Source organism: Cibotium barometz, chromosome 23 (genome assembly GCF_041138505.1).
Source record: "Cibotium barometz isolate CiBa-2024 chromosome 23, ASM4113850v1, whole genome shotgun sequence".
NCBI lineage: Eukaryota > Viridiplantae > Streptophyta > Polypodiopsida > Cyatheales > Cibotiaceae > Cibotium > Cibotium barometz.
Window position 1 is genome coordinate 2,441,649 of NC_141068.1, and position 9,836 is coordinate 2,451,484.

Consider the following 9,836-nt stretch of genomic DNA (forward strand, 5'->3'; position numbering starts at 1 on the left):
AGAGGTGGTTGTCAACCTCATAGCTTAACATATGTAATACAATAGTGTGAACAGCTTCACAAATGCAATACAATAGTGTGACCAGCTTAACAAATGTAATGCAATATTGTGGAAAGAAACACTCTACCATAGTGTTGATGACGTTTATGTTTAGTCATGGTAAAACATTGTGAGAAGTGGCTAAATGTGAGTTGGAAGAGAAGAAGGATAGACAAAAGGATTGCTAGACTGTGGGTCTTTGAGGGAATTCATATGAATGATTGAGGAGGGTTGATGGGGAATAGGGGGAACATTCAAGGCCAAAGTGGTTGGGGTTGCGAGTTAAGGGAACAACTTTTGCTTGGATATGGAGACGGGCAAAAGACATTTTGTTTTTGTGGAAATCTAGAAGGGTTGACGGTGATTCCTAGACGACAGGATATATATATATATAATCAAATAATATATATGAGGGAAGAAATTTGAAAACAAAGATATGTGAAAAAAAAGAGAGGTAGTGTGTAAAAAGTCGAGAAAATCATGGGACGAGCTTGGGGAGTTGGAGCGGCCTTCGGGTTCAAGCCTTACACGTTAGAAGTTACACAGCGGCGGCGTCCTAGTGTAGTTGTAGTAGTAGAAGAAGAAGAAGAGCAGCTTATAATTGACTGACGGTGCCCAGGTTTGACGGCGTTGGAGGCCTTGGGCTTGGGCGAAGGAAGGGCGACCGCCGAATCGAGGTAGGCGGGAGCGCGAGTACCGGCGCGAGAGAGGCCGGAGGGGCGGCAACTGACAGGTGTCTGTAAGGGGGGATTTAGTGCACGTCCCGTCAAAGATCGGACGGTGGGAAGGTGGTAAATTATGTCTGAGGATAGCGGCCTATGTGCCGGCCTATGGGGCCGGCACACAACGGGGAGGGTTGTGGGTGAGCGTGGCGTCCAGGTGGACGCCTCTGGCTGGACGGTTCGTCGAGGTAGCGCAGATGTGACGTGACATTTTGGTGCCAGATGGAGTCGCGGCCCTGCGATTGGTGAAGCCGTCACAGTCAGTTGTCGGAAGGCCACATTATGCGGGCTGCGGCAACATGTGCTGGCGCTGGCGCGGCCACGTCAACGTCCAGCGCCAGCTCAGACGTACGCTCGCTCCTTTTCTTGCTGGCGTCAAAACCCAGCGCGAGAAGTAACCAGGATTGGTGGACACAGGCCAACCGAACCATGGTTAAGCCAAAAGGGTTATAACCTTTTTTTCTTGTTTCCGCAAGCAAATGTCACAACAGCCATCATCGTCATGACTCATCTCTTGCCCTTTAGGACCGTGCTTTCCCGTCAGTCTCCTCTCTTGCTTTTGCACACATTTAAAGTCCCAACCTTAGCTTATCGCACTGTCTTTCCAAAACCTTAGCCAATGCAATGCACTCGCTCTAATCTCGCTCTCTGTGCAAGTTCCTCCTACAGACTCCTCCACTAGTCCTCTATACACACACACACCCACACACATTTGCACTTACCTTTGTGTCTTTGTATCCCATACACCATCGTACCGTATGTCTTCTTTCTTCCCCTCATAATACACGTCCCCATCGTCCTTCTATCCTTAGTGTAGGCTTTTTGAATTAGTGCAACTTTATCGTTCACCACCACCCCTTCCGGCCTGGTAACTTTTGAAAAATTAGGACCATTTCCTCACCATTTCAAAATCAAGAAATTTGTTGATGCCAATATATATATTTATTCATATGCACATAAGCATATTATACCACAAGCCTCCGTTTCACCCCTTGATCTTCTAGTCTCTTTGGATTGATTTAGTCTCTCTCTCTCTCCCCTCCTCTCTCTAAGTTTTCCGGACTGACTTTCCGGTTGTAACCCCCTACCTACATAGCCCCCCCCCCCCCCCCGCCTTGCCTTCCCTACAAATGCTGCTGCCATTACTCAACTTGGCCACAAACGTCCCATCTCAATCCTTGCCTTCCCTCTTATTAATTGTGTTTTACAGGCCCCCTTCCTTTCTCTCGTGCAGCTCCATTATGATCATCATCAACAAGTCATTTCAGCTAATACATCAGTCTATAGCGAGCTGCGAAACCTTCCCCGAGTTCCCTTACATCTGGCATTTGCATTGACACATAATTCGAGATTATATATATCATCCAGCGGACCAGTTCAACTCATTAGCAACCTGGTTGCACGACCTCTGTTTTTCTGCACGTTTTGATGGAGCTGCCCACCAAAGCCTTGCAGGGGGGGTGGTACTCGCGATCGCTTTCTGCACTGCGAAATAGAGAGAGAGAGAGAGAGAGAGAGAGAGGGAGGGTTGGGGATGGTATTCTTTTTTCTGTGATGGCACAGCTTCCCACTTGTACCCAAAGACAAATAGATACTTGGAGTCCTTTGATTGATTGATGGCCGGACTGGACGAGAACCTATTTTTTTCTCCTTTTTTTTCCATGCAGTAATAATAATACACATTTGCAACTCCTTTACGTGTCCATCGGCCACCTTAAAGAGGGGTCTTTAATTTGCCCGAGAAGCTTTTCACACTGACCCCCCTAATAAGTCCGGCCCACCGTATTTTTTCTCACAGGCCTCGCATGGCCCCGCCCTCCTCCTCACTACTGTCTCGTCTGTGTTAACGTTCGATGCACACATTCGACAAGTAGAAACTCTTTGTCAGCAGTACCAAAGCAAAGACCTCAAACCTTCGCCTTTTCAATCTTTTGCGCAAGCACTCCCTCGCTCTAGGCAAGCTTTTTGCTTTCTTAAGGTTTGCCCTTCATAGCAACCTAGTTTGTGTTAGACTAGACTGTGCACCCAGCTGGAAAAACGTGAGGGAATCGCATTGTTGTCCCATATAGTAGTATGCCCATGTCTACTCCTACTACCTATGCCTATTGTGCTCTCCCACCATGCTTTCAGATACATGCTCTCCTCTAACCAGCCCATGATGTGAGTTCCTATCAGGCTTTCATGTGCTTGTGGGTGAAATGGAAGAGTTATAGTACAGCACTTGGGTCCTTACAACAACTACTACTACAACCACAAAAATCAACAGTAACAGTGGGTGCGGGACGGCATCTCTCTTGCTATGGCCCGCCCTCTTGGTTGAGGTCCCTTCCCTTTCTTTCCTTTGCTTTCTCATTCCAAAGCAACCTGTCTTGTGCTGTGTGTTGTCACTATGTTGGGTATCATATGGGGGCTGCAAAATGCCCTCATGATCAGTAGTGGGAGCCTAAGTGCAAGAGAAGCTTAAGCAGCTTGTCACCTCTGAGGGAATAGTAGTAGGTAGTCTCATCTTTTAACCAAAGAAAACCTCCAAGGTTTTCACCAGATTGTTGTTGGTTTGTCCCCACAGCAGCAGTGGTAACAGTAATGCTCGCACAGAGCCAGGCTCTTCTGGAGTTTGGAACCCCTAGCCCCCTCCCGCAACCTTACCTTCTCTCTCTCTCTCTCTCTCTCTCTCTCTAATCACCATGTACCTCTGAGCATTGGGAAGTAACTGCCCCATCACATGACTCCGTGCTCACCAAGGAGCCTTTGTTTAATGGACTGACAAGACTTCTCCTAGGGCCTTGAGAAGGTCTTTGGATTAGAGGGTAAATATCTTACACAGCTTCCTTTCTTTCCTCTCTTCCAATTTTCTGTGAATGCATTCTTGATCGCATACTCGCAGATCCACAACCATGCTGGACTTGAATTATTTGCCGGATGCACAGACAGCAGCTACAGGCCGAGCGGATGCTACAGCAAAGGGCAGCATAGTAGAGGTCCATGATCTGACAACGGAGGAAGGAGGGGACAACGGCGCGGTTGGGAGCTCGGAACAAGTAGGCTCAGAAGTGAGTGTGGTTGCCCACCAAGTTACTCCACCTGTCGAACCTCAAACTCATCACCAGGAAGGCAAGGGAGTGTTGCAGAGCAAGGACCCGATCCCCGGCGACAACATCTCAGGGACATCTGTGTCCTCTGTAGTGAATGCCACCATAGCCACTGAGACGTTGTCTCCCGAATTTGAAGCTTCAAGCCGGGACCTGGCAGAGGGGCAGAGCTCATCAAATAGCCATAACATCAACACTGGGAGCCCACTTTTACCCCTCTTCGATGGTGGCCGATCAAGGAATGCCCTCATCAGCAGCAACAGCAGCAAGGCTTTGTGCTATGATTTGGGGCTGTTGAATGCTAAGCCCACCACGGAGCAAGTTTCCGCAGGAACCGAGATGAATGTGCTTGGAAGAGGCCCGGATGCTATGGCAGCCACCACGACAAGACAGTTCTTCCCAATGAAGCCCCCTGAGGTTAGCCTCCCTGTGGCCCTCGCAGGCACCTTGGCTGCTGATAGAGCTGCTGCTGCTGCTGCTGCTGCTGCGGCGTTCTACCCAAGGTCTCCATGGGTTGGTCTCTCCTTCTGCCAGCCTGATGCATTAGCGGCTGCTCGCAGAAACCCCCTGGAAGTTGTGCATGTGCAACCCATGAAGAAAAGCAGACGAGGCCCTCGCTCCAGGAGTTCTCAATACCGTGGTGTCACCTTCTACCGGCGTACTGGAAGATGGGAATCTCACATTTGGTAAGCTTGAACACTCTCTGCCCACTCCCTGTTGTCTGGCATTATGCGTATTATTCATGGTCACACTGTCTGTCTAATAACCGTTTCATGTTGTCCACCTCTCTCCCACAGGGATTGTGGCAAACAGGTCTATTTAGGTAAGTCCCTTAACAGTGCCTGATTCAGGACCTCATATAAGTCAACTTTTTGCCTGATTTCACTCAAGGAAAGGATCAGGGCCTGTATGATTTTGCATATTCCGGGCTAATAAATATCTTCTTTGGCCACTATTGTCCCCAGGTGGATTTGACACGGCACATGCTGCAGCAAGGTATGGGTAGAAAACAGGTTTATGAAGAATACATCTATCAATATCTACTATTGCTGTTTGCTTTGGCACATGGAGTCTGGATAGTGTAAAAGTGAGTGCAGTTTCTGACATCGAAAGCATCTGTGTGACGGCATCAGGGCTTATGATAGGGCAGCCATCAAGTTTCGAGGTCCTGATGCGGACATCAACTTCAACCTGAGTGATTATGAGGATGATATGAAGCAGGTAAGAAACCATGAGATAGCACTCAGTTCAAAGCATCAGAGCAGAAGAGCTCTATGAACATGGATGGCGAAACCCTCTTCCCACACAAATATCTCTACTTTTGTGCAGATGGGTTCTCTTACAAAGGAAGAGTTTGTGCACATACTTCGCCGACAAAGCACGGGCTTCTCTCGTGGCAGTTCAAGGTTTAGAGGTGTGACCCTGCACAAATGCGGGCGCTGGGAAGCAAGGATGGGGCAATTCCTTGGCAAAAAGTAAGCTCCCTTTTACTGATCACTTCCTTCTTTGCTTGTATGAACTTGGCACAGTACTTGAACTGGTCGCTTGTTTCATTCATGGCGTGTGCCTGTTTATTGTGTTATCTTCAGGTACATCTACCTTGGTCTCTTTGATAGCGAGGTGGAAGCTGCAAGGTCTTCCTCGACATTTGTCACGTCAAGCTAACATCAAATGACCAAGTAATGTAGAGATTCTAAGGGATTTCTAAAAAGGCTTGAAATGGGTGCAGGGCATATGACCGAGCTGCCATTCGCTGCAATGGAAGGGAGGCAGTGACAAATTTTGACCCTAATTCGTATGAAGAGGATCTCTTTGCAGAAGCCAACAACGGTATTGCAATTGTACAAGCTAACTGGGTGAATTTGCTTCTTAGAAGAAGCATCTCTTACTATGTGCTTAATGGGATTGTGATTTGTTGGTGCAGGTCTTGAACAGACACTAGAACTAAGTCTGGGCTCAGCACGAACAGTGTTGCAACCTGAAGAGACCAATAATCCCATTGGTTTCCAGCCTCATTGTGGCATACCCAACTTTGAAGAGCAACAGAGGCGGGAGGCATGGTCTATGAGACCGGGAATAAGTGATGACAACTTGGGGATTATCAACAGATTGCCCAGTGCAACGAGAGAGAGTTGGCAGGTACAGCATTCAATTCAAAAGTGAGAATGTCCTGTATTACAAGAGGAATATTTCTGACCTCTTTTATGCTTTCGTCTGAGTCCTGTCCTCAGAGATGGGAGAGGAAAGCTGTATGCCTATTGCATATGTATGTTATATGAATGTACGTGTCACATGAGTGTTTTCCAATTGCCTTCAGGTTGGAAATGTTGGCCAAACACACGAACAACTTGATGGGTTTTTACCACGACCTTTTCAATCATCAGCCTTCCTCAACATTAAAAGTGCAGCATTTACTGAGAGAGGTTATGCAGAAGGTCTTGCAAGAGATGTCCCTTATGCCCAGGGCTTTTCTCATCTGGATATTCAACAGAGGGACATGTTGAAGTACAATGTTGAAAGACCCTATCCGGGAACAGTCAATGATGTTCCACCTTTGGGCTTGCATCGGCCTGTGGCACTGGCTAGAGAAGCAGCAGTAGATCCTAATCTTTACAAGGTAACTACTTTCATGTGCATATTCGTTGTTTTCACCTATTTGATAATGTGAATGTAAGCATCTTAAGAAAGCAACATGGTCATCACATTTTAATGCAAGAGTGCATATGCATGCACATCACCTTATTAGCAGAATATAAATCGATTAAATTTCTACAATGACCATCATTCCTCATGTAAACTCACAAGAACACCAAATTACTGAGGACCATTTTCCACAGGTATCTGGCCTTCCAAACAAGGAAGGAGCTCTAGGCGGGATACTGTCGGTTGCGCCGATGAGCATGGAGGCAGCAACATCTAATGGTTGGACATGGCAGGCCCACAACATCACAGAAGCAGCGGCTGCAGCCAACAAGCTACCAACTGCAGCATCATCAGGATTCTCACCCTACATCCCATCAACAGCATCAGCAGTTGCTGCCGTGGCCGCAGTGGTGGCCCCCACCCCCATAGGAGGAGGGGGGCCTGCATTCCCGGACTGGCTGTGCAAGAGAGGATTGGCCCACGTGGGTCGCACTCTAGTGAATAGCAACACCCCCGCCGCCACAATGGCCTACAATGCTGGAGTGGGCCAAGTGGGCCACCCTACTGCAAACACTACCCTGGCCCATAGTGGATCCAAGGCAGCCAGTACACGAGAGAACACCAATGGAGCAGAAATACCCCCTAACCAAGAGCATAATTTTCTGGGTCTCTCCTTGGGCCTTGGTAGGAAGGTATGAATGAAAAACATGAAACTAAATAAAGAGTAGAAGCTGTGTTAAGTTGTGTTTTGGGACTTGTTTTGTTTTGGTCGGTTATCCCATCCTCCGCAGCTCTCGTCTGTGGGAAAACTCTCGCTTAATTATCAACTTAACGGTGACTTTTAGGATTCTTTGTTCTGAGCTGCATGCACTTTGTAAAATTTTCCGCAGGATCTGCAATTCGTGTTTTGTTTACTGTTGAGCATACTGAAATGGATCAAATTGATTGGGTTGAGCAAGCTGCCTTTGTAGGTCTTAGTAGGATATGTTATTTCATATGAATTGGAAAATAGAAAAATTAATTTGCTGTGTTGTGTGTGTGTGTGTGTGTGTGTGTGTGTGGTCTTCCCTTCACTCCCTACCTGCCTCCGTGTGATCATGTGTTTGAAAAGTGCATGCATGGTGACATAAGTTCAGCTGCCAAGCAGCTGGTCTTTCATTGGGCATCGGAGGAGCAAGCCTTGAGCGTTCCATTTTCATGTTCTCCATGTATGCTCGTTCTCTCTTTTTCTCAAATTTAAATATGCTGCTATTCTAGTGATGATTTTTACATTGTAGAAAGATTAAGGTATATCTTAGCTTTTGACCTTGTATGATGTGTGCATTATTGCACAGCTTGCTCCCTTAGGCATATACAGAAGGGGGTAAGCGCGATGCTTGCATGTGTGTCCGCGGCTCCTAGAAGCTTCTTGCTTTGGACTGTGATTCTCCCTTTCCCTCCATCCATAATGCGTCGTGTATCACATGCCCTATTGTCTTACATGATATCCCAGGGTACCTCTTGCATATGCACTTGATTTTACGTTTGTGTAGTATATATAGTTTAATTGAATGCCTTCTTTTGTTTCATTATCTTTTCGTGCTGTGGTGCATGTAACGATGTCCAGATGGGGTCTCTTTAGCAATACATTTAGCCTCTGATTTTACATGAAGCTGGTGCCTATGCAACATTTGTGCAATGAACTTTTCTCATGGATTAAGAAACCCGATCACCGATTTGTGTGGTCACTAAATAGTATAAAGGGCAGGCATATATGATGTATAGCGACTTAGCTAGGTATAAAAAGGGATTGCGGTTGCTATACTCATGGCTAACGATTGTCGGTGTTCTCCTTTGTCCGTGAAAGACTTTTTGCGAGGGTTTCAAGTACAATATGAGAATTGCTAGATATGGGTAATTTCTGTCAACTTTCTAGCTGTTTTCATACTTGATCCACTGTAACATAGTTGATCCCAGGGGGATTAGTTTCTTGCATTCAGGTGTGCTGCTTTCAAAAGGGAGAATGTGACGAGAGCAATGCATTATGGACCTTCTTATAGAAACAAAACTCTACAATCATATTGAAATAATATTTTAATTGCTCTATGTACCAACTTGTGAGCTTACATTCGAATATGAGTGAGTATGAGAGTACTCAGTGTGAGATGTGTGCATACGTTTTGTTGGGATGAACACGATTATAAATATGTATGTATCTGTGTGTTAACATGTATGGATACATACGTCCCTCCTTGTCGCTCAGGTTCACACCTCTTTTTGTCTCTCCTTGTCGCTTAGGTTCACACCTCTTTGTGTCTCACTTCCTCTCGTACACACACACACACACAAATGTATGCACATATACATGCACCCTCACATCCACTCTCGTGCTGCTGTTGTATGGTTGAAAGTTTGTGTGCCACTCTTGGCTAGTGCATAGGAGTGTAGCATCAAGTAGTAAAGCCTTGATGAAGGCGGCTCATGCTACCCACACACAGTGTGTTGACTATGTCAGCTCTGTTCACATGCGTGCAATTGTCACCTTGTGTATGTGTGCATGCGTTGATGTGTATGCATGTGTACATCTTTGTGGGTGTGCGGATGTGTCCACATGAAAGTGTGCACGTGTATCGAATGCGTGCCAACTGTGTTCCGAGTGTGCCATTGTGTCAATAGTGTGTATGCACATGTATATGTGTGTACCTTTATGTATTAAAGCCTTAATGAAGGTGGCCTTAATGTTACCCTCACGGTGAATCTATTTGTATCAACCGTGTACACGTATGATTGTGTCGATAAAATTGCTTGTGTACGCATGTATATGTGCCTCTATAAGTGCATGCACAAGTGCATGTGCTTGTGAATGCACATGTATATACATGCATATGTACGTGCATGTGTGCGTGTGCATATACGTATACGTGCATGTGCATGCGTGCATATTTGCATGTGTGGGTGTGTACATGTGCATGTGATTGTTGTGTTAACATAGAGTGTGCGCCTATATGTATGCACATGTAAATGCACGCTCGAAAGAGATGGAATGTGTATCTTTGTGCGTGTATGGATACGTGTACGTACATGCATGTGTACGTGTGCATGTACACATGCACATGCACTTGTGTGCATGCATATGTGCACATGCTCGTTTACATATGTAGATTGAACTAAATAGTGATACAAGAAAGAACTTGGGTCCTTGTTCTCACGTAGTGTTACAACAATCGTAGTAGAGTAGAGACCATGGGTATATTGTAATATGGCTTGTACATGCACTTGTGAGCAAAAAGGTGAAGAAAGGATACGACAAATTTCAAGTTGATTGTTAATTTATCAACATACTTAACATCAATCTAGAAAAGTG

General features: G+C 46.0%; 1 protein-coding gene across 3 annotated transcripts; it reads left to right on the forward strand.

Moving 5' to 3' along the window:
• Positions 1 to 3,304: 3,304 nt before the first annotated feature.
• LOC147625547 (APETALA2-like protein 5) lies at positions 3,305 to 7,451 on the forward strand. 3 transcript variants are annotated; one of them, XM_086817054.1, is made up of 11 exons: positions 3,305 to 3,568; positions 3,646 to 4,536; positions 4,648 to 4,673; positions 4,816 to 4,846; positions 4,984 to 5,071; positions 5,180 to 5,325; positions 5,440 to 5,484; positions 5,580 to 5,680; positions 5,775 to 5,989; positions 6,168 to 6,467; positions 6,688 to 7,451. In XM_086817054.1, exons 2-11 carry the CDS (start codon positions 3,656 to 3,658, stop codon positions 7,189 to 7,191), a joined length of 2,337 nt encoding a protein of 778 aa, XP_086673180.1. In that variant the 5' UTR covers positions 3,305 to 3,568; positions 3,646 to 3,655; the 3' UTR covers positions 7,192 to 7,451. The 3 variants fall into 3 exon arrangements, with proteins under 3 accessions (XP_086673180.1, XP_086673181.1, XP_086673179.1); XM_086817055.1 differs by having other exon boundaries at positions 3,689 to 4,536; XM_086817053.1 differs by having other exon boundaries at positions 3,305 to 4,536.
• Positions 7,452 to 9,836: the final 2,385 nt, after the last annotated feature.

Bases quoted from the DNA above. Each gene is read 5' to 3' on its own strand.
- LOC147625547 (XM_086817053.1), top strand. From the start codon at position 3,656: ATGCTGGACTTGAATTATTTGCCGGATGCACAGACAGCAGCTACAGGC. The intron at 5,485-5,579 runs GTCTTCCTCGAC...AAATGGGTGCAG, and splicing joins AGCGAGGTGGAAGCTGCAAG to GGCATATGACCGAGCTGCCA. The intron at 6,468-6,687 runs GTAACTACTTTC...CATTTTCCACAG, and splicing joins TAGATCCTAATCTTTACAAG to GTATCTGGCCTTCCAAACAA.